The 25,067-nt window shown below is 40.2% G+C and overlaps 1 protein-coding gene across 4 annotated transcripts; it reads right to left on the bottom strand.

Moving 5' to 3' along the window:
- Window positions 1–5,097: 5,097 nt before the first annotated feature.
- ush (Zinc finger protein ush) lies at window positions 5,098–22,679 on the bottom strand. Of its 4 annotated transcripts, none has more exons than XM_045741340.2 (5): window positions 22,419–22,679; window positions 15,407–15,527; window positions 14,893–15,133; window positions 11,959–12,123; window positions 5,098–10,396 (listed from the first exon to the last, which is right to left on the bottom strand). In XM_045741340.2, the coding sequence occupies exons 1-5, from the start codon at window positions 22,604–22,606 to the stop codon at window positions 7,746–7,748; spliced, it is 3,366 nt and encodes a 1,121-aa protein (XP_045597296.2). In that variant the 5' UTR covers window positions 22,607–22,679; the 3' UTR covers window positions 5,098–7,745. The 4 variants fall into 4 exon arrangements, with proteins under 4 accessions (XP_045597296.2, XP_069183270.1, XP_069183269.1 ...); XM_069327169.1 differs by having other exon boundaries at window positions 11,959–12,126; window positions 14,893–15,130; XM_069327168.1 differs by having other exon boundaries at window positions 11,959–12,126; window positions 22,419–22,678.
- Window positions 22,680–25,067: the final 2,388 nt, after the last annotated feature.

Here is a 25,067-nt window from a genome sequence, read left to right as displayed (position 1 = left end):
TCTGTGTCTACCATCACCGTCCCTTTCTGTGTCTACCATCACCGTCCCTTTCTGTGTCACCATCACCGTCCCATTCTGTGTCTACCATCACCGTCCCTTTCTGTGTCTACCATCACCGTCCCTTTCTGTGTCCACCATCACCCTTCTGTTCTGTGTCTACCATCACTGTTCCTTTCTGTGTCCACCATGACTGTCCCTTTCTGTGTCCACCATGACTGTCCCTTTCTGTGTCCACCATCACTGTCCCTTTCTGTGTCCACCATCACTGTCCCTTTCTGTGTCCACCATCACTGTCCCTTTCTGTGTCTGTTACGTCCCTGGGTTCCTCAATTGGAAACCAGAGGTCAAATTGAGCTAAATAAACTACCATATATTTGACACGCTTGCCGACGTGTATTTGTTCGTATCTTCCTTGCCAAACGTAAGATGAATCTTGTTGCTCGCAAAGGATTCAGACTCTTGAGCTTGTTGTAGATTAAGTATAACATTGTAGTAATTATTAACTATCCTTAGAACGAGTAAAGTAAACAATATTGTACATCGGTGAAGATTTTTAATGTGTATAGCTGCACGATCAATTAGGCTCTTCCCGGCACCACAACAACTCGGGAGCAGGGTTGCCAGGTTGGGCTACAAGTAGCGAATTGGGCTACTTTTGAGAGCCCCACGCTCCCAAATTCTTAATTTCGATACTTGCGACTTTTTGGGCTAGTTTAATAGCAAGTTGGGCTACTTTGGGCTATTAATATTAAGAAACTCAATGATGATTATTTATGATTTAATAATATAATCTGTACAAATCACAGCAGAGTCCAACAGCCTGATTGACTAGACCACTTACCGCAGGAGCCCTGGTCAGAGACTGTCCCCGGGGGACGTTGATCCTAGGAACCTTTGAAAGAAAAAGTAACCGCAAGACAAGGTAATCCTCCCCAGGGGCAATAGATTTCCCAACCTTAATTGTCATTAATACTATCCCAAAAAGCTACACCTGGTTCCACAGATCTCCATTAAGGGGAGAAAGTTATCTAGAAATTTCCAGATTGATAAATGATGGAAAAGATCCCTTACAGTTAATACCTTTGTCAGGAAGACGATGGTTGGTAAGGAGCGGTAGTGTAGAGCGGCTGTTAGATCAGTGGGATTCTCTAACAACTCATTACCAAGTAGCTTTTTTCCTCTTGTGATAAATATGTTGCAAGGCAACTATTTTCAATGTACGCTGATCCCTCCAATAAGCTATATTTCACATGTCTCAAACCAATCCTAAATGATTTTGATAGGATGAATTTACTTTATCAAAAGATGAAGCAGATCAGTATAGCCTTCACACTGTCTTAGAAAACTTCGCTCTTGGAATACTCAGAAGAATCGTTCGTCCTCATCATGCAAAGCTTCATGTTAATTTGGACTACAATTCTATGTATCTGCCCCGGGAGAAAGTTGACTTTGGTTACGAATTTTCAACACTTCGGGCCACTAACAGACAAAACAATTTTATAACCCAGGAAAAGTTTCAAAATATTCAAGAAAGATGCGATAATTTTTTAATGAAAGCTTGCAAATAGCTTCTTTCTCGAATTCTAAGTAATGTTGAAGGTGAAAATTCTGTTACCTATCATATGCCTTAGCCACACATGGCCACCATTTTCAGAACTTCCATTAGTATTAGCTGACCAATCTAAGCTTAGTGAAATTGAAAGACAGTGGCGCCTACCGTTAAACATTAACTAGTCCAACATTTGTAAGGGACAAATTCCGACATCTGAATCTTCATTTTAAACCAAGACAATAACTGTCAAGAACACTGCTGGCGATCCTATACTGATTGACCTCGCTGAGTTTGCACTGAAAATATACAGCTTGCCAATTAGTAATGCCCTGATTGAACGGATATTTCGAGAGTAACTTCTGTGAAAATTAAACTGAGAAATCTTGAATGGGAATGGGACTTGAGCTTTTGACATCAGTCTTGAGAATCAAAACATACCTTGAAGAAAATGTAACTTGTTGCTCGTCATTCTAACCACTCATGTCAATGCTTAAATATGAGTCTGCAATATACAAGAACGAGGTTGTGGATGCAGATCAAGATCTTGGTAATCTTCAACTGTAAAGACGTGGAAGGACTCCACACCCATTATGCTTCAAACAGTAAATATTGGTAAGTTATCCTATTGGTTAAATATATAATATATATATATATAATATATATATATATATATATATATATATATATATATATATATATATATATATATATATATATATATATATATATATATATATATACATATATGCAGAGATAATATTAATAAAACAATTAAAATCGTTTAATGTACTCTATATATCAAAATAGATTACTTTGAAATCCGTATCAGTCACTAAACGAAAAATTGGGCTACTCTTATTACAAATTCGCTACTTTTAGACCGTCAGCTCGCTACTTTTAGCAATTTGGATCTGGCAACCCTGCTCGGGAGCCCTGGATGGGACGCTGGATGTAGCCTGCTCTCTGGCTGGCGTTCGTGGTGTCGAGATCTCCTCTGAGCTGCTCTGCAACCCTCTACCTTTTCTCCTCCTCCTTCCTTCCCATACCTTGAATACCTGTAACACTAAGTTAAGTACGGTGTTGTTAAGTGTGCCTACTCTGGAAGTGAAAGATTTGTGTAGACCTGGGGTAGTATTTGCCAGTGTTTTGGGTACCCCTAAGTGTTGTGTTGTGTTGTGTTAGGGTACCACGTGGTCTCACTACCCTAAGCTGCCTCAAGCTTCAGGTTCTTCAATAGTAGTACTTTACCCTAGCTTGTTCTCAGTGTAAACCTTGTATCCTGCTTATGTGGACCAAGGCTTTTAACGTAAGATAGTGTGGTAAAGTTATTATTGTTATTGGTGTGAATGTATATGGGGGGTTGTTAAGGGGTTAATAAACAAGTTAGTTAAAGGAGTATCCATTCTTCCTGTGTAGGAGATCTATGATCAACCTCTAGACTGACATTATCTTGTAGCCAATTAATATTCACTGTTGTTACTTTTATTTGGGGGCCGGGCCTTGCTGATCTCCGCTGCTAGAGATACATCTTTATTCTAACTACTGCCCCTACTTCCATTTAATACTAGATTCCCCATAGAACTTACTCCTATTTATAACAGTGTCCACCATCACCGTCCCTTTCTGTGTCACCAGCACCGTCTCTTTGTGTGTCACCATCACCGGCCCTTTCTGTGTCACCAGCACAGTCTCTTTGTGTGTCACCATCACCGGCCCTTTCTGTGTCACCAGCACCGTCTCTTTGTGTGTCCACCATCACCGTCCCTTTCTGTGTCCACCATCATCGTCCCTCCCTCTCTCCACTCACAGTACCATCCCTCTGTCCACCAACACCACCCAGAAATAATTTTTTCTATTTAGTGAATAAATACACTATTTTATTTTGTATAAAAAATAAGGCAAGATCCTGAAGAACTGTGGGAAGCAGAGTTTTCTAATACTGTACTGTACTCGATTCCTCTGTTCTCCTTCCTGTAAATGGGTACTCGGGAGTTGGGCAACTGTTGTGTTGAATCCTTGGGAATGTTAGGCATTTACCGAGGCTCTAGGCTTTAGGGTGACCTCAATAACTCTTAGGAAGCTTCTTGTCTCTGTTAGTGGAATATTTTTCTACAGACAACGTTATTTCCGGGACACAGTTTATACCCACCGTGTTCTTCTCAAGACATATTTCCCCTCTACATTCTTAGGACTGAGAACTAGAAATGCTTTTTCACTCAGTTATAAACCCATGGAACCGCCTACCCGCCGAAACCGTAAATGCCAAAACTCTCTTAAATTTTAAAGTCCAACTGGAAAAGATCATCAAGGCAAATGGGGGAACCTTTGACAAGCCGCCGGATTCCTGTCCTCGTCGAGGCCACTAGTGTTAATGGCCCTCAGGTAAATTCAGATAAATTCAGGTGTGGCCTATTATTTTTTTTCCTACTTCAAATCTTACACCAATCTCATTCTCTAAACTACCCCAGAAAATCCTTGCTTTCATTCTCATTTGTCATCTCTATGGAAATGCAGTCATTATCACCATCTTTACCCTTAATTTTTTTAATTTCATGCACAATCATCTTGAACTGTAACATTGAAAAGTCACTTAATGGATTGCTGCATATATAAGATATTTATCAAGGTAAAGGTACATACATTGAAAATTAGTTATAATCAATGTCAGATTAATAGATAGCTAGTACATACAATGCCCGAAGCCACTAATATGCACAGTATTTCGGGCACCTTTCCTTTCATTCCAGTTCACTAGTTGTTAAACTTTGTCTAACATAAACCTAAATCAAATTTTCACCACTTGCCATTTTTATTTTATTCTTCTAACATTCCACACAACAATATGTACCGTTTTCTGGTGCCTGGACAGGTGCAAGTCCCAGATTTTACCTGAGGACCACTAGCACATTAGTGGCCTCAACAAGGCCACTAGTGTGTTAGTGACTTGTCAAAGCTACTAACACTTGTCAAAGGTTCCCCCCCCCATTTGCTCTGATAATTTTTTCCACTTGGAATTTAAAATTTAACAGAGTTTTGGCATTGGCGGGTAAGCAGTTTCATGGGTTTATAACCCTGTGGGTGAAATAAATTTGGGGTAAATTTTGCCATATGTGTTGAAGAATTTGTTGATTTCCAAGGACAATCCCTCAACTCCTTTATTGCAGGGACTGCCGGTCTGATTACCCCACATGAGTAGTGTAACGTCTTGTGGGGCTCAGATCAGAAGTCAATTTTGCCATTTATGGGAAAGAATTTGTTAAGATAGGTTTGCAATGCAATTCCTATACATAGTAGTGAATGGTGGTGTCGCCCCATTTATTGGTTAATGAGAAGCTTGTTTAACACACACAAATTATTTATCCAACACGTTGTCATGCCCAACTGGTTGCTGACGCAATACAATTCCCATTAATGTATTCATTCTGTTACTCTGCATAAGCCACAAAGACAAAACATTGAATAAATTGGTCTATGTTCAGCATTTTAGGATTAAAACACTAGATGCTGTATAGGATTTTTTCCAATTATATTGGGTAAGAAAATACTTGTGAAACAGACATCAGTTTTACTCCAGAGGACTCTGGTACACAGAGAGGGTAGAACATGGTATACAAGGCAATACCTAGTACCTGTGGAAAGAATGTGGTACATGGGTGAGAGAATATACAGTGGACAAGTGAACAGAGATGTGGTGCTTGGAAAGGATGAGGTAAGTTTCATTATTGAAAAGGGTTAGGAAGATAAGTGTAGGCCCCACCTGTATATGGCACATGAGTGGAAAAAGATGCATCCTATGGGTGGTGGAGGGATGCTGCATGTGGATAGTGGAGGGATGCTATCTTGAGGTTATCTTGAGATAATTTCGGGGCTTGGCGTCCCCGCGGCCTGGTCCTCGACCAGGCCTCCTTTTTTGTTACACACCACCAGGAAGCACCCCATAGCAGCTGTCTAACTTCCAGGTACCTATTTACTGCTAGGTGAACAGGCTCATCAGGGAGACAGAAATTACCCATTAAATTACCAGCCTCCACAGGGGGATCGAACCTGGAACCTCAGGATTACGAATCCGAAGCGCGGTCCTGGTTGATACCTGGTCCATTCAGCTGTCAGGCCCCCTACATGTGGGTAGTGGAGGGATGTTGCATGTGGAGATGTATGTACTCATAGGTGGATAAGAGTTATGGTATGTGAATAGGGCAGGATCTGCGTGTGTTATTTTAGCAGGAAAAGGTTCGTGCAGGGACAGAAAGAAAAGTAAATGAGTGGAGACATTCTCAAAAGCTGTGTGTGTACTTGTATTGGGAAGTATGTGAAAAATGAGCAGGGAAGGATTCAGCACATGGGTGGGAAGATACATGGCACTTTGTTTAGCAGGGTTATGACACACACAGTATCTTGTAGCCTTTCCTTTGTATATGTGGGGTGTGGTGCTGGGTTTGGAAAGTATATGGAATAAGAGTATGAATGGAGGGCAAGACATTGGATTAGGAGATAAATTTCCATAAAACAGACCCACCATATATGACCATACAATGGTTAACAAGAAATATCAGATATATCCAATGTATGTTGAATTTTTAAATTCTTGTTTATATTACAAAATATGATTCACTCGGATAACACATTCAAACTCATTATCCAAATGACATAATTACTCATAAAAAAATGTTGAATGCAATTACATGGTTATTCATGCACATATCAACCAAAGTGAATAAATATTAGCAGATTTAAAAGATATTTCTAGTGCCTAGATGATGATGGGTCTGCAATGGATGTAACTGTACAGTCAGTGATTTATGGCAAGGGAAACAATGCTTTTGGCACATGAGAAACTCATTATATAGGAAATACATGGGCAACATATTGTGCATAGATGATAATAATGACATACAGTACTGTACTCTTAGGCAGAAATCCAGATTCGTGGATGAGTGGAGTGGAGCCAGATTCATAAGTTAAATAAAATTCCACTGAGTTACCCAGAGAAGCAGAGCATTGGAGTATTGGATACTTTATTAAGGAATCTTCAGAGGCTGAATCACATAGAAATTGAGTGTTTTCCATCTTAATTTCCCTGCCATTAGATTAACCTAACATGGAACAAAATCCAATGAGTAAATGTACACATACATACACACACATACATGAAACACAAGACAATGAGGGTTTTGTATACATGCCACATGGAACTATCACGCAGTCACATGAGTAATACACGGACTCGTATGTTTTGGTCCAGCACAAAAGTAATCCTTCACTAAGTCTGACTTAGAAAGACAGTAAGTCAACATGGTACACAACTAAGCAAAGAATAAGAGAAGGGAGAACATAGCAACAGTATTAACATTTAGGATAGTGGGCACGTGTGTAAAAGACCCATAAACCGAATTAGCTTTTTTTAACTTGACATTGTTGAGGATACTAAGATAAATGCCAAATTTCTATGTTAGTTTATAAGTACAGTACATGCACTGTTTCCATTAACTTTGCATTTATATCTAATGGTTTTGGAGGAGCATGGGTTGAAAATTTCACTGATGGCATTAACACGACGACTAGACAACATCTTCACCATTATTCTTATCAGTTACTCACAGGGTTTTTCACTCTGTATGATAGATAAGTTTTGGTTCATCACATGTTAACCTTTGCTTAAATACTTATTTCACTCTAAACACTTGGTTTGCTCTGCCATCTTCAACCATCACCCATAATTAATGTGTCACTATTATATTCACAAATTTTAGAACAGAGCATTTGCAGTTAAAACATTGCTTTCAACTGTCGGAGAACAGCAGAGATATTTTACTGCATAAAAAGCCTTTAAAACACTTTCTCCGGACTTATTCATGCAGAAGAAACGATCAAGAGTCTAGTTGCTCAGTAAACAGTCATTTGACTATAAAACATATATATACTGTATATATATAAATAGTTATTCAAAATCTCTATTTGTGGTATATTTCACATTTGAGTTCTACCAACTAGCACAGGTTAGTAAGACTGCTGTGACCAGATGATCTTCTGTATGTACATTTGATATGGCATTATGTCACCACCTGGCCCAACACTATGTACAACTAAAGCTTGGCTTGTCTCAAATAAGTTAATGCATTAGGAAGCAATACGATGCATCCACTGTGCCTGATGGACACCATGTACCTGGAGCCCGCACAGTGCATCTCTGAGGTCACTGCACAGCTGTCTCTGGTGGAGTGTTTGATTCAGGCTTCGAGCAGTAAAATCTTTTATGAGCTAAGAATGATTCTGTATAGGAAAATGTAATGTTACAAGTTTTACAATAGCGTGGCACTTCTGCACCATTGTTGCTGGTAGATCCACTGCTCGTAACTTCAGGTATAGTTTCATTATCCGTTGGGGAGTGAGGAGTGGTTGGAGCTGTATTAATTTTATCATCACCTTCGTCTACTTCAAGTTTAACTTCAGGCTCCAACTTAACAGCTGGTAATGGAGGAGAGCTTACGGGATTCCCATTCTCTACAGGGTCACGTCTTTCTGATTCTCCAGTAGTTGAAGCCTCTGAAGATTCCACAACATGGCCTTCAAGAAGTGCTTGTAGATCTTGAGTGAGCTTAGCATCAAACCCAACTTTATGTACCAAAGCTAAATGTCTTGCCAAATTGTTGCGGAAAGGTGTCACAAAGGGACAGAAATGGCAGGAGAGGGGCTGATCAGAACAATCTGCAGCTCCCTCTGCCAAAAGTGCAGAAAGTGTTGGGTTCTCCAAAATAACTCTGGGCAGGTCGGCTACACCTCGGGCCTCTGCTGCTCTGCGACTTCCATCATCTTCGTCAAGAATGCAAGATATGAAATTTTCTTCTTGTAAGTCATTAGTCCTTTTTTCAAAGTGCATTCTAATGTGTGTACGCATTCCCCGTAGCGTATTTCCACGGTAACCACAAATTGTACAGCGAAATCCTTTAATCCCAGCATGGGTTTCCAGATGTTTCTGAGCAGCTGCTGCAGTGGGGGAAATTATAGGGCAACAAGGACACTTCCAGCCATGTGAGGGAGCAGGAGATGGTGTCACACACTGATGAGCTGCTTGTAGGGTTTCAGGCATTGCACATCGGCATCTGGGACAACGCCACAGTCCTTTCGTTATGCCTTCATCTCCTGATGCTCCCTCCCTTTTGGGGCAATAGTAAGTTTGATGCGCTTTTAAGTTGTCAGGCGAGGTGAATTTAATGCCACAAGCTGTGCAAATGAACTGTAACAGAGGTTTATTTGGTTTTGGTGTGTCTTTTGTAGCAGAAACAGAAGCCTTGGCAGCAGAAGGTGCTACACCTTCTGGCAGAGCTGTGGGAGAGCGTCTGGAAGAACCAGCTGCACTTTCACCTGCAGCTGCAGGACTCCTGCTACCACTCGCACGATGGTCATCATCACCTCTGCTTACAGTACGTGCTGCACAATAATGTTTCTTATGTACTTGTAAATTTTCTTCTTTATAAAAGACAATATTGCACTCATTACACTTTGCTTCACCTTGTTTGACAATAACTGGTGGATTTGGAATGGGTGCTAAACCATTCATGAGCAAATCAGAATTGAGTATTTTTAGAGCTAATTCTGGAGGAACACCCTGTAAGCCCTGAAGACTCGCAAGAGATAGACCACTTAAGCTTTCTAAGCTTGCTAAAAGACTTGGAAAACCAGGGGGTAGCTGGGGAAGCCCTGATGGAACCTGAGACGGTTGCCCAGGAGAACGGGCAGAAGTAGAAGGTCTTGGAGAATCTGCCAAACCTCTTGGAGAACCTACAGTAGGAGCTGCAGATGCTGGGCGAGGAGAACGTGGAGTGGAGTGACCCTCTGTTTCACTAGATGGTGATGGTCGAGGTGGTGAGGCCAATAACTTTCCTTCAAACTCTCCAGCTCCATAAGACCCAAGACGTAACCTAGGAACTGGAGACTTTGTAGGAGTTGGAGTGTTGACTTCTCGATTCTCTTTTTCTTCATCACTTAATAGGTCTGTCTTGACAGTTAGCTTTGGCCGTTTTGTAGTTAGGTCTAGAGGACATTCGCCTTCCCCACGTCTCTTCCCTGATATCTCTCCACTAGCCTTTAGTCTTGGTTCATCTTTAGGTGAATGTTTCGGTGGTGAAATTTGATTTGATCGTGGGGAAGTTTGTGGTGGAAGACTATGAACAGCAGGAGATGTACCCCTAGTAGCAGCAGCAGATGGAGATAGAAGTGGGGGAGGTGCAGGACCAGTTAAGGGACCTGGTGATAAAGGTTGCACTTGACCATTGGGAAGAACAACTGCAGCTCCAGCCTGGGGTAGCACATGAGGAGGCAGAAGCTGTGCTCCTGCTACCAGTGAGTATGGCACTAACAATATGGGATTGGTGGGAAGAGCCAAAATTGGCTGACCACTCCCTGCTGCTGCACTGACCATTCCAGCTAAAGTGTTTGCTGCACTACTTGTGCCTGGATCTTCACGTGCTGGGCTCTTGTTTCCACCTTTAAGAACGTGTCGAGTCTGGCAGTAATGTACCTTGTGAACGCGGAATGTCTTGACTGATGAGAACTGAATGTCACAGTCAGAGCAGTACCGATCTGTGGCTCGGGTGTCACTTAAAGTGACCTGAGGGTTGGAAGATGCCGTCTGTGGACTACTGCTAGCCTTTGCAAGGTCCTCTGGGCTAGTATGAATATTCATATGACCATTGAGGCTCAATTTGTGGGTGGTGGTGTATGGACAGTGTGGACATCGCAGCATTCTTCCCCCATCTTCATCTTCAGTTCCAACTCCTCCACCTTCACTTCGTGGGCTAATGCCAGGAGGAGATGTTCTCAACTCTTTATTTATACCATCACAATCTGAAAAAAGTCATAATATTAATTAATAGAGCTCTAACATTGCTGGCAATCACTCATTTAATAACTGAATAATTGGCACTGTGTATTAGGTAATATGGTGTCTGATGGCAATTAAAATTCACAGTTACTGGTATTTAAGACAAGGCAAGTAAGGAGATACTTATTTGCTGAAAACACATTATATCCATTAATGATATTAATCCAGCAATGTTATTGTATATTAAATATTCTAAATATGGGCATTGTTTCCACAAACTGCATAAAGTACATTTCCTGAGTTAGACTAAAATTTGAGAGCCTTTTCAACATTATCATTACTAAAAAAATAAATGCTCATGATCTTTTTTCAATTGTTTCTCAGTTAACAAAGAATGCAGTGTTGGTGAGTATGTATAGAATTATTATAGGGATTGACACATTGAGGGGGTCAGAGTATGCAGCTATTGTAATCATTCAACATGTAGATGATCAGTGATGAATGATGATGTATACTGTATATGGGTGAGCTTGGAGATTACTTTATAAATTGACCTGAGTGGCAGAATGCTTGGGATGGATGTCATCCATGTTGGATGGGGATGTATGAAAGAAGAGCAAACATAAGGTTCCAGAAGTAATAGGAAAAAATGGAGAGCTAGAAATGATAAGACATATATGTAGGGTTCCAGGAAGAACAAGCCTTTATGGGGGGTTTCTGGAGTGCTAGGAGAATGCAAAGCTCTGCCTTCAACAAATTAAACACTCAGCCAGCTTGACCTTAAGCCTGTTGGCTGTTCAGAGTGAAGCACATTGTGAAGGAGCGGATGGCAGTGAACCATCGTTACTAGGATCCTGAAAAACTCATAGAAAACTGTCCCATATGACTAACCTATATCCAGAGTGAAGCAATCTCCAGTCAAAAAAAAAAAAAAAAAATACATCTGGGACACACAAATTAGAGACACTCAATCAAAATTCCAAATGTACCAGTGTACCAAACTCAAAGCCAACGAGATGAAGTACACTACTAAGCAAGTACAAACATCGAACTTGGGAACAAGAAGGTCACCACCTATCTAGGAATTGGTCCCTGACATGAAGAGCAGTCAGGATACATGTAGAGTTTGGGGGTTTACTCAGTAGCTTCACTAGCTAACTGCCTGATTAGCTCAGGAAGTCACAAAGGGGAACCCTCTCAGCAAAAAAAACACAAAAAAAAATACATGGTGTGTGTATACAGGGTGGAGGGAAAATTGGTATAAGGTGGAAGTGGAGCAGGAGAGGTTAGGAGGAGGATACATTAGAGTTGTATATGGTACGAGGTAAAGAAACGTTCTAATGTTTCAGACTCTAGGATGCCTGGTAAGAAAAACCACTGGAATGAATATCTTTTACAAACTATAATTTAATAATTTCCTGGACTACTAGCTTCAAATAACTTTAAGCCAATCAGTGAAAACAAATGCTGTAACTAGTTTTCCAGTTCCTTATTAGTTTGGAACAGCAAACATGGATACATAATGTACCGTACTGAGATTTGTCAGTAAGTACGAGAGTACTGTACAGTATACAATGTATCATACCAGCTTGATTCGGTCGGTGAGTGCAGTAGAACATGCGATGAGCCTCCAGATTGGTAGCACTGCTGAATCTAATCCCACACACACACATCGTGCCGCCACTGCTCCCACTCTCACTGCTTGTCGTACTTGTGTTAATACTGCTCAGTCCTGATGCCAGGCTCACAACTGCTGAAATATTGCAAAATATCTAAATTCAGAGATTGCAAAATGACCATAAAGTATATTATGAAAAATGTATTCAATATTTGTGTTTTATATTTGTAAATGATGGGTGATGGGTTTTCAAAGATTAAATTATAAAAGGATTACCTATGCTGTGAAGTAATGTGTACTTATAAAGTGTAGTATTTTAATGAAACTAGCCTTTAAGGTTAGTGCTGAAAGAGCTGTGGCCTATGATGTATACAGAATATGTACAATGTTATGAAGAAGTTTGCAGTGTTGTATTTCTCAATGGGCAAGATGTACAGTATAGCATAAACCAAAATGTCATGGTAAGAAGCTGTTGTGTGTATAACCTTGTCTAATCCCATAGTCATCTTACACATGATCCCAGCCTCATGATCAGCTATTACCACTTCCAGTATGCCTCAGCAGATACAATTTCAGTATTTGGACTGACAGTTTCTTTGAGAAAGGCCTTGAAAATTTTCCTAGAATTAACCTTGGTGGTGACTAGGTGGTAATGAAAACATAATAGTACTTGAATATTTAGAGCCTTAAATGATGGGTATTTACTTTGTAACCAAAACTCCTAATATTATTACTTTCTGATAACTTGTATAATTTAAGAGCATTCTTATGACAAATAAATAAATAAATAAATATGTTTATTCAGGTAAGGTATATACATACAAGTGATGTTACATTAATGGATTGATATATAGATAGAGCTAGTACATACAATGCCTAAAGCCACTATTACGCAATGCGTTTCGGGCAAGAAAAACATTAATATCGAGAACTTAATACTAATTGAGCATAAAGAATAAAAAGTGTCGAGAACAAATGCAAATAAAGATAAAAAAAAGGGGGAACATGACTGAAAAAGCAGCACAAATACAATAGGTTGACAAACAGTGTTGATTAAAAAAAAGAAAATAACAGACATGGGTTGACAATAGAGGAGTGAGGTAGGTTACAGGGAATTTATTAGGTAGTGTTTAGTTTTTATCTTAAACTGGTTGAGAGAGGTACAGTCATTAACATGGTTGGGAAGGTCATTCCACATTCTGGGCCCCTTGATTTGTAGAGCATTTCTAGTTTGATTAAGTCGTACTCTAGGAATATCAAAACTGTATTTATTTCTGGTGTGGTGCTCATGGGTTCTGTTACAACCTTCTATGAAGCTTTTGAGATCAGGATTGGCATTATAGTTTAGCGTTTTATATATGTATAATACACATGAGAGAATGTGCAGTGACTTAATGTCTAACATATTCAGAGATTTGAGTAGGGGTACCGAGTGATGTCTGGGGCCAGAGTTGGATATTGTTCTAATAGCGGCTTTGTGTTGGGTAATTAGAGGACGTAAGTGATTTTGGGTAGTAGAACCCCAAGCACAAATACCATAGTTGAGATAAGGATAGATAAGGGAGTAATAGAGAGTCACCAGGGCAGGGCGTGGTACATAATATCTGATCTTAGAAAGAATGCCCACAGTTTTTGAAACTTTTTTTGATATATTTAGAATGTGTCCCTGGAAATTCAGCTTGTGGTCAATGAGAATGCCAAGGAATTTGCCATCTAATTTGTTACAAATTTGGGTATTGTTTATTTTGAGATTTATAAGACTAGAGGATTTATTGCCAAACAGAATATAGAAGGTTTTGTCAATGTTAAGGGTGAGTTTGTTGGCAGTTAGCCAAAGATGGACTTTATTTAGCTCAGTATTTACTGTGGCATTTAGAGCAAGAGGGTCAGGACTGGAGTAAATGAAGGTTGTGTCGTCAGCAAATAGAATTGGTTTGAGGTGTTGGGAGGCATTAGGAAGGTCATTAATGTAGATGAGAAAGAGGAGAGGGCCAAGTATGCTGCCCTGAGGAACACCAATGTTGATGGGTAGGGTGGGAGAAATTGTATTATTCACATATTGGAGCCTGTCAGTAAGGTAGGATTCGAGGTATTGTAGGGAGTGTCCTCTGACTCCATAATGATGTAATTTAAGAAGAAGGTTTTGGTGGTTGACAGTATCAAAAGCTTTACGCAGGTCCACAAATAACCCAACAAATGTTTGAATAAATTTAAAGGAATGTTTGCATAACTTGGATGCTATTGATAACTGGCTAAGTAAAAAGATTAATTTCAAATAAATGTTTGTCATACAAAATCAAGATTTATTTCAAATACTGTACTGTACAACAAAATATTTATTTTCTGTATTTTGCCCAAAATGCTGTGCGTATTAGTGGATTTAGGTATACTGTAGTACATACTGGTTCTATCTATTAATCCAACATTTTGCTTGTAACTAACTTATTCTGTATGTATGTACTTTTACCTAAATAAACTATTATTATATGTACAGTATATTATTTTATAAATATTGTGTACATCTGATGGAAGAAATTAAAATTTTGTTTAAAAGTAAGTAAATCTTTGTCATAAATAATAAAATGATTTTATAATGTGACCAATGCTCTAATAATAATAAATTGTTAAATTGTTTCAAAATATTTATACAAAAGACAAATAAGACCAGGAAGCAGGAAATGAGTAATACTGTAGTAGAGAATACCATGTAGAAGAAAAATTTGTAAGAGATAAGTGGAAAGGGAACGATATTATTTGAGAGGTAGAAAAACATGATGAATGAAGAGAGAGGAAAGTAGGTGGAGAAAAGTGTGGGACTTGGGCGAGAGAGATTAGGGTAGAAGAGCAGGGACTCAAGGTGGTAAATGTGATGAACAGTGAAAGAGTTGCTGAGAGCCTTACCAGGAGCAAGACGATGGAGTGCTGGAAGCATGGAGAGAAGCGGCAAGCCCTGGATCATGGAGGTGAGCTGCTGGCGGGCAGCCTCCACCTCGGCGGAGAGGGCAGGAGAGGCGTGACCCCGGGGCGTGGAGGGAGCCTGGGTGGGTGGAGAGGGCGTGCACGCCTCTTCCTTCATTACGGTGTCTGTCACAGGGCCGGGTTGGGGGCTGGGGGAGGAGGACCCTCGCTCACACTTCACCTGCTGAATGATATATCTATTCAATACATTCTCCTAACATTCATCACACAATCACTATTAGTAAGTATCCTTATACCTTAACATACAATATATCAAGATGTCTAAACTCTATATACAATAATTTAATTTAGTCTTTTTATAATATAAAAATAGTCAATTAATTTTGAACACAAATCAATTTGAGGTGTGACACTCCTGAGCACCAAATCGACCTTGGCAGAAACTGGGAGGCGGTACTCCTCCTGTTTACGCATCAGCAGTAATTAAGACATTTACCAGTTTTGTCTTGGGGTTGTGGGTGAAGTGCGATGGAGATGAGGGCACGGACCTGCTGACAGAGGTACCAGGTGTGGGGGTCGTGCGCCCTTCTTCACCGTCTCCTCCAGATACACTCAACCTAGAAAAAAAACAAAATCTTTTCCAAGTTGCCAAGAAAGTTACACAAGAAATGACAACATGAAAGATGCATATTTACAATACTAGGAGAAGAAAGTTGTCATGTAAGGGTACATTTTATCGTTCATAATAAAGAAAAGTTACCTATAGACTTAACAAGAAATGCCGAGCGAGATTCACACACAGATTCATAACCCAATCACACCTCTGGGAAACAACCTTTATATTAAGATCGCTCAAGATAACTAGTATTTGCTTAACCTCACTTATATAAACAATCTGCCCAATATTCCTACAGGTACCCAGGTCAAGGATACATTGCACCCTGTCCCGCTGCAATCTGCTGGAGACCAGGATGTTTTCTCCTTAAGTGTGTACAGGAGCAAATGACTTCTTACTCCTCCTGGCAAGCCGAGATCTTTCCCTTCCCATAGTTCATGGAAAGCCATTCCTACTAGTTTTCCACGGAACACGACCTGCCAATCGGTTTACAGCCAGGTACCCAATTACAGCTGGGTGAACCGGACGAACAGTTAAGGATTGGATCCCAGCCCATTCTCCCTGGCCAGGATTCGAAGTCGCTGAGGAGTCATGGGGGCAAGTGTGTTACCACTACGCCACGAACAAAAAACAGAAAATACATTAACAGTTAAAAAGAAGGCTTTAGGAGCAAGCCATCGACATAATTTATAATACATTGCTGTTGTTCCCACACAGTGTATATTCACAGCTAGCACCCTGCTGACTTGTCCTCTGTTGATAGGCTAGTCCAGGTACTGTCAGTAACGACCATAAAATAGGGCAACAACAGACGAGAGGAACCTAGATGAGGGAAGTAGGAATACTGGCTTAGACTAACATAATTTACTAACTGCCCTGTCTATCCATTTCTTTGACTACCTTACCCATCTTGTAGTGCCTTGTTACCATTGTTTTCCCTCCTTCCCACCCCCCCCCCCCATTCTCTAGTTGTTTGTCTCCCTCTTAGACCATTGTTTTCTTCAACAATACATTAATTTTTGTCTCTCCAACACACACTATGCCTTCCATTTTCTATACCTTTTTCCATTGCTTCGTTTAGCCCACCTGTCAGATACTATTCAACTGGTAACGGATGCCAAGTCATGTGGGAATAATAGGGAATGACATTGCAGACGAAGCTGCAAAACTTGCAACTAAGAAATGTAAACATTTACATACTAGAGAGTCTATCACAGAAAGTACAGTAATTAGAAATAGAGCAATGCAGAAGATGTACAGTGACCACAACACAGCATTTGTAACATCAGGATCTGCAGGTTGATACAAGAATTCAACCAACCATGTTTGATGAAAGGGAGTATTGACTATTGCCCTTGGAAAATGGGCAAACTGTTAGTGTGGGACTACACGTGTGTATCCACCCTGGCTGAAACTTATGTACACTTCGTTGCTGATGAAGCAGGTGGGGCGGCCAACCACAGAAAAACAGCAAAATCACTCAAGTACAGGCGACCAGAAGGTCAATACCTCTTTGTTCCCATAGCGTCTGAGACGCATGGCCCCTGGGACAAGAGTTCCTTGGGATTTCTCAAGGAATTGGGCTCCAAGCTCATTGACGTCACCAGAGACCCAAGGGCTTCCAGTTTTTTGTTTCAGCACCCTAGTGTGGCGATCCAGAGAGGGAATGCCTGCTGCATCCTCGGTTCCTGTCCGGAAGCGGAAGATCTTCAAGAGATCCATAACCTTTAGGCATTTTTTGTATCAACCAATGTATATCCTGTAACCTTTAAATACACACACACACAAAAAAAAACGAAGGGGGTGGAAGGAGAAAAGCACACAGAAACTGTATTGGAGGGGACCTAAACATTCCCTCTAAAGCGTTGTGTGGTTTCCTCCGAGGCTAAGGGTCCCCCTTCCAGCCAGAGGTTGTACTCCCTCCCTTTTGAAATATATTATATATATATATATATATATATATATATATATATATATATATATATATATATATATATATATATATATATATAATATATTATATAATATGTATGTATGTGTATACAGGATATGTGTAAGCTCGTCAGAATTACATTTCAGCTTTGTAAACGCATATTAGTGAACTATGTAAATTAACACCTGGAACACTGTTTATGTAGGACAGACGTAAATCTGTGTATTTATGTAATTATGTATGTAGGTTAGAATATCATTTTAAAAGCACTACAATCACCTGTGGTTGGTTGATCAATAAATCACTGAACTATATGTTTAACAGATCTCCAACCCTGTCCATGACGGACAGAAGAAAATGTATATATACTGGTTAGCATTGTAAATGTGTGGCCATGTCTGTGGTAGAAAAAAGTGATGGTCCTATACATTATAATGGATTTTGAAAAGGGGCAAAACAGGAGAGGAGGATAAATATCATTACAGACGCTGACACCTTGAAAAACATTGATAACGAGGGGTTTATGTGTGGGGGGGGGGGAGGTTGTAGTTCACTCGTATTATCGAGGCCTTGACAACTGCAGCTGTTGTATAATCACCTCGTATGACACAACAATCAAAATGACCTTCCATGTAATATGAAGTACACTATCGAATGAAGCACAGAATGTAATACCGAATATTACCAATGAAAGCAACATCAAGTTTAATGTTACCAATGTAAACAGCGTGTAGATCGGCCAGAAAGTTAACAGCCTTGAGGAGCCTAGCGCGTGGCTTCATAATTTACCAGTAGATAGAGCGGGGGAGATGTTCGGGTTCTATTCGAGATAAACAGTCCGTACACTGTGTGTGTTTTATATATACACATCAACATCAAGGCAATGTTGGGCTTGGTAGAAAGAAATAAGCCAAAGGAAGGGAAAATGAAGAGGCGGAGGGCATTTGGAATTTTCAAGTATTTAAAGTGAGGCCTGTTTACTATTTAAGTTTATCATTTGATATTTCATGTTCTGTTGCTTAAACCTTTACTAGATGAAATAGTTGACCACATAACCCGAATGCACTCGGGCATAGTGTTGAATAAGTTAATAAAGACACTCGTGCTATTGTAGCGTGGTGGTACAGTGGTACAGCACTCTGTTACAGCACTGATGACGTCCGAACACTTCCGGAACAAGTGTTTCGCTGACGACTTCTGTTCGAACCACAACGTTGTAAATGCTTCACCCACGTACTACAAATAATCGCCAACAGAACCTAAACATCTAACCTAACCAATGCCTAAATATGCACAACATGCTAATAAATAATATTAATTTATATTTGAGAAAATTCCTGTTTTGAATGAACAGCAAGTTAAAAATTGATAAATACGTGTTTGGGGCCGACCACTGGATGGAATGGACTTGGTCTGAGGCCGGGTTGCCTCTACCGCAGCCTGTCTCGCCGGACCTGTCATGACTCGTTAAATATTATTGCCGATTCCAACAATATTTGAAGAACACTTTTAATATGTGAACCAAATTTTATACAATTTCAAGGATTTTAATGTATACATACATTTAGAGAAAATATCTGGTATATCCATCCTTGGTTATCCATGTAAAAGTTCATAAATTTATGTTATCCGTTAATTTGTGGCAGGTGGCTGCAGGTAATGAATCCCCCCAATGGTGAACATTCCAATTGTAAACTATATGAACAAGAGCTGGGACACACACTCCAACACTATATCTGTGATGACCCTGTTATCAGTGACTTCAGACCAAATAGTATGAGGTACTCTAAGCTCTGTAATTACTTCATACACTCACGAATATTGGAAGATATTCTTGTGTTGTACCCAGAGTTTGCTAGTACAGGCTAGTAGAGTAGACTCGCATGTGAGCCTCTCTCCTGATTCCATGTATGACTAACCATCCTGTGAGATGGTGATATTAGATAAACTCGTAGCTAGTTTTTTTATCTACACTGCAATCTTTCATATAGAATATTGCAGCAGCACAGAGCTGTGTAAACCTAAAATTGTCAATCATACTAATAAAAACATACTTTTTCTTTCTTGCCATAATCAAAGAAAACTACAATGTAAATAGGGGTAAATCAAGAAATATACAGGTATTGTTAACCTTAGGGATTTCTAAACATTAATTCTCAAGCGTTGATACCAAATGCTCCGTCTTTTTTTTTTTAGCGTTACCCATATACGTATCGGTTCTTGCAATTGTTTTTTACACGCAGAAGTTGTCGCCAACTCATGTCAGTCTGTCATAATGGAGGTCTTCGGTCGTGTCAGCATCTCAATAATGGTGTCTTTGGTCGTGTCACCGTTTCATAATAGTGTTTTCGGTAGTGTCAGCGTCTTATAATGGTGTCTTCATCTCATGATAATGCATTCGACCGTGTGCTTAATATCTTCATATTTCTAGCGCCTCGAAAGGAGTTTCTACAGTGATGGCTACCCCTTCAGTAGCCTAATAAGCGTTCAGTAGCCTAACAGTCAGCGATGTTTTGGTCTTGTAACATGTTCATCCACGTACTTAACTGGTCATAATCAGTCTTCTGATTTACTCTAATGTTATGCCCGAAACGTTTAGCAGTCTAGTGGCCTTAAAATAGAACTTTGTATTTCCTTGTTGTTATTAATAATGTTAAAAACTATTTCTGTACTGTTGCCTAAACTACAGATTCTATATTATAGAAGTCTGCCAGCCATCATTGAGCATCACCTTTATATCTATACAATTTGTTATATTTCTTGAACATCTCACATATGCTGGCTTAACTTGTCGTTTAGTATTAAGTGTTTACCCCATTATGGCTGTAATTTTTATATGAATTCTAGGTTTTGTCCGAAAGGCATAGTAGTGGCTTTATTTAATTCGCAACTCCTGTACCTCCAAATATACCTGTCTTTTGTCCTTTGTATTTGTACAACCAGACCATCACCAGAGAAGTCTTAACAACACAGAAATCATCGATAGATACAGCGATAGCGGGCGGCTCGACATCAGCGAGGCACTACACATCAAAAAGTCAACACCAGCCAATTAATGCACAACTATATTCTACCCACTTCAAGACTCCGTACCAATATAGAAGCATCAAGTGGAAGTATGGGCTCATAGGCCCTTTGCAGTTACTTCCATTCTTCCCTCTCATTTATCCAATTAATACCCATTGTTCCGTGTTCTGTCTTGTGTTGGTCAAAAGTTTGTTCACCTCATCCAAAACTATTGCAACTTATCACCTCACCGAAATGCGAGTATATAAGACAAGCTGTTTAGTGTTAGCATTAAGTAAATCTCTGTTTAGTGTTTTCAGGCTACAGTTGTGTGTGTGTAAACTAAAGTCTTTGAAAATGTAATAAGTTATTACGAAACGCGTTCAAGCGTCGCGTCAGACTAGAAATAAAAATGAATTTTGGAGAATTGATTTTTCAATTATCATCGACAATAAAAAGAAACTTAAGAAATATTGAGAAAATTCATGTTAGAATTATTAATCTTACTTTTTCGGTCATATTTAACAACATATGTTTACAAGAAAGACTGCTACCAAAATATACGAATATATATATATATATATATATATATATATATATATATATATATATATATATATATATATATATATATATAATGTCGTACCTAGTAGCCAGAACGCACTTCTCAGCCTACTATGCAAGGGCCGATTTGCCTAATAAGCCAAGTTTTCCTGAATTAATATATTTTCTCTAATTTTTTTCTTATGAAATGATAAAGCTACCCATTTCATTATGTATGAGGTCAATATTTTTTTATTTGAGGTAAAATTAACGTAGATATATGACCGAACCTAGCCAACCCTACCTAACCTAACCTATCTTTATAGGTTAGGTTAGGTAGCCGAAAAAGTTAGGTTAGGTTAGGTAGTCGAAATGCAATTCATGAAAACTTGGCTTATTAGGCAAATCGGGCCTTGCATAGTAGGCTGAGAAGTGCGTTCTGGCTACTAGGTACGACATATATATATATATAATATATATATATATATATATATATATATAATATAATCAATAAAGTATTACTATTATATATTAAGTAATAAAAATAGGGCCGGTTTTACAAGGGATTTTCTGTGATTCATTCTCCCAGCGGTGAAAAAGCGCTAGCGATGTTTGGGGTAATGTTCTACCAACTCACTCCCGTTGTATCCAAATTTTGCCATTGGTGCTTGAGCTCTTGGGTTCAAGTTCAAGTATGTTTATTGAGATAAGAAAAAAATATATATCAAAGGGATAGAGATGTATTTCCCTACACACTCTAGCTCTTGGGCTACAACTTTCAACTGTCGATCAACGAGTATATACAGGTTCCGAATCCAATTGGGCGCTGTCATTCTTCCACCCCCCTGAACGGTTAGTACGTCGGTTCACTGCTCTCACACTGAAACAGACAGCACTATAACCCCTGACATTACGATAACACCTAACATTACTATAATACCTAACATTACTATAACACCTGACGTTATTGAAACACCTGACGTTACAATAGCCCCCGTCGTGTCAGGTGTGTAAGTGTAGTGTCATTGTTTCTGTTCGATGTTGTCGCGTAATGTGTATATATATATATATCACCTCCCGTTGAATATATGTCTATATATGTCTACGGTGTACGCCTTGAGAATATGTTCACACACACGAAAGTGCTCGGATATTTTACCTTACCTTGTGTTCATTTGCGTATATGTGAATCACGCGTTATAGTTGTGGTAATATGTCTTGTCATCCACTATAATATCCTCACATGCGGCAGTCATCTTGTTCCAAGGGATAGCTTCAAAACTCTGCCTACACCAAACAGTACTTCCTTCTATAGTCATACTAGAAGGCATACTACACTATACCCATTCACTTACCCCAAGCTACTGCCGTCAGCACAAGTCCCGGAGGAAGTGTTCGTTTATAACGTACCTGTCGGACAAGCTTCGCACTGTGGTATCGATGGCTTCCTTCAGATCTTTATCTACTGGACTTGTGGCTCGCGAAGACTCCCTGCCTGCTGCTGCCTCATCCCCAACGCCGCTCTCTGACTGGCTGGCCGAGGGTGGTGACGCTGCGCCTTCCCTGCCTGCCGATTGGTCAGATTGTGGTGACGTCATTAAGTCACTAGGCGATTTCTCCCCGTCGCTGTCCCAATCATCATCTCCTGGAAAGGGAAAAGGAATACATTAACAATCATTACCGTGCCTCGACTCGGGGATTTATACTAGCCTACGCCAGTCACATCTTAAAAGGTATTTTATCTGGTAATAGTGCTGGAACCTGGGCCGGATGGTTCACATGGGTCAAACAATATTACAATATTACGAAAGCATGCTTATTTGGCTTTAAATATTCTTAATAACTCATTGAAATTGAAATAAGTTTATTGAGGTAAAATACACACAAAGGGATGAGGTAGCTCAAGCTATTCTCACCCCGTTCAGTACATCGTGTTAATACATATACACACATAATAACTCATAACTTGTAATCCAAAATATGATACCTATAGTGTTGGTGGTATGTTGCTCCCCCCCCCCTTCCCCCCCCCCCCCCCCTCAGAGTAATCCGTTTTTGGTACTAATTTTGTTAAGGGTCCGAGAAAAAAAAGAAAAAGAAACCATTGCTTTATCATATTACTTCTATGTACAGTACTATATTAGGTCTAATATTGCGTACGATAGGCCTAGGATTGTTTATTTTGGCGTAGACAAGGTTAGGTTCATGGTTGTGCATTTATAGCCCTTGAGAATTTCAATAGTACAAAATATGAACTTTTTAGAAACTACATATTTTGTAGACGATATTTATGGGTGTGATCAGTTGTGGATAATAACCCTATATCCAGTCACAGGTACAGTACAAGAGAGGTGATTGGTGGAGCCAGTGACCCCCCTTGAGGGCCAGGACTCTCCAAGCACTTGAGTGATTGATTGATGAAGATTAAGCCACCCAAAAGGTGGCACGGGCATGAATAGCCCGTAAGTGGTGGCCCTTTTGAGCCACCACTTTTGAGATCTGTGGAGGTGCGACTGCACCCTGCGTGACGGGAGACGTCTCCCGTGGACCAAATGGACACTTGAGTGACCAGCGTCTTATACTTAATACGAAACCTGTACATCTCTCCTCAATCGTGGCGGCTTTGTATTAAGTAAACAGTTTACGAGCTGGGGACGCTGGGAGCTGGTTCTCGGGCTGAAGTTATTATTGTTAACCTCGAAGCGCTCCGGAGCTCGTAAACTGTTTAATAAATGTAAACTAAACCGCCATGACTGTGGGGAAGATGTACAGGTTTCGTGATTGGACACATGAGTGTTTAATGATTCCTGGCCCCTGGTCTGTCTGGGGCTCGTACAGTCTAAGCCTGGCTGTCTCACCTTGAGAGCTCTGCCGGCTTAACCGTCTCCTCCTGTCAGGACGTGCACATTTGTACAATTAAAAATATTTTTAATAATCATAAAAAAAAATTCAATTTTAAAGTCTTGAAACAGGTAAAAATAATATAAAATACCACTAGGCATTTAAACACAAAATCTTTCTTAGTCTTTTACAACTTAAAAGGGGAAGGTAGGGTGGGGGGGTTAGACCTTGATTAGTGCGGTGATGGGTAGTCCTTGTATAGTACTCACCTAGTTGTGCTTGCGGGGGGTTGAGCTGCAGCTCTTTGGTCCCACCTCTCAACTGCCCAAGAAGTCCACTGCGGGCTCATCGTGGCCCCGTGCTACTTGGAACTGTTCCCAGTGGCTGAATCTAAAACAACTCTCAATCAACTCTCAATCTGTATAGATTCCCCGAGCTTCTGGAGCTCTTATCACATCAATATTTGAAACTGTGTATGGAGTCAGCCTCCACCACATCACTGCCTAATGCATTCCATTTATTAACTACTCTGACACTGAAAAAAGTTGTGTGTAATGTCTGTGAGTTAGTGTGGTGTGATAGGGGGGAGAAAATGCATGGAGGGGGTGAAGGGGGAGGAGCAATGTTGCACAACTGGGTGCAAGACAGAGCTGGTGCTGAAGGTGAAGTGGGTTGCAACCCACTTTCCCTCTTCCCCATCACCCCTTTCCCCTCCCCTTCCCTTCCCCTTCTCCAGTAACACCCTTCCCCCCCCCTCGCTCTTCCGTACCGTCTCTCCCCCTCCCCAGTCTCCATACCACAGTGGTTAGGCCTACTCCCAACAACCAACCCAACCCAACCCAACCAACCTACTCATCGTGTCAGCAAGGCGGACAGCCCGCCTGCTTTCATAACTCTCACTGTATTTCCCCACTTCTAAACTTCCCTTCACTTATGACTCTCTATCCACTTTACTAAAAAAAAAAAAAATGGCGTACCATGTACATAGTACGCCATGTACACCAAGTGGTGTACGGTGTACATTAACAGCTACCCACCATCTCTCGCTTAACAATCCTCGCATTTTATTTCTTTCTCAGATTGTACACCAATCTCTCCCTCCCTCCCCAACAATACCCTCCCCCCCCCACCCCACTCCTGCTTTTCACTTAGTCAGGATATAATCTTATCTTTTGGTTGGCCAGATTATCTCAGTACAAGAGCACCAGCCACCCCAGC

Source organism: Procambarus clarkii, chromosome 19 (genome assembly GCF_040958095.1).
Source record: "Procambarus clarkii isolate CNS0578487 chromosome 19, FALCON_Pclarkii_2.0, whole genome shotgun sequence".
Lineage (NCBI taxonomy): Eukaryota > Metazoa > Arthropoda > Malacostraca > Decapoda > Cambaridae > Procambarus > Procambarus clarkii.
Note: the sequence above shows the minus strand (reverse complement) of the source record. Positions and strands in the feature narration are given on the sequence as shown.

Excerpts from the sequence above, each read along its gene's own strand:
- ush (XM_069327168.1), bottom strand. The coding sequence starts at position 22,606 with ATGACGTCACCACAATCTGACCAATCGGCAGGCAGGGAAGGCGCAGCG. Across the intron at positions 15,134-15,406 it reads ACAACCCCAAGACAAAACTG|CAGGTGAAGTGTGAGCGAGG; the intron begins GTAAATGTCTTA and ends TATATCATTCAG. Across the intron at positions 12,127-14,892 it reads ACTCCATCGTCTTGCTCCTG|CAGTTGTGAGCCTGGCATCA; the intron begins GTAAGGCTCTCA and ends GCAATATTTCAG.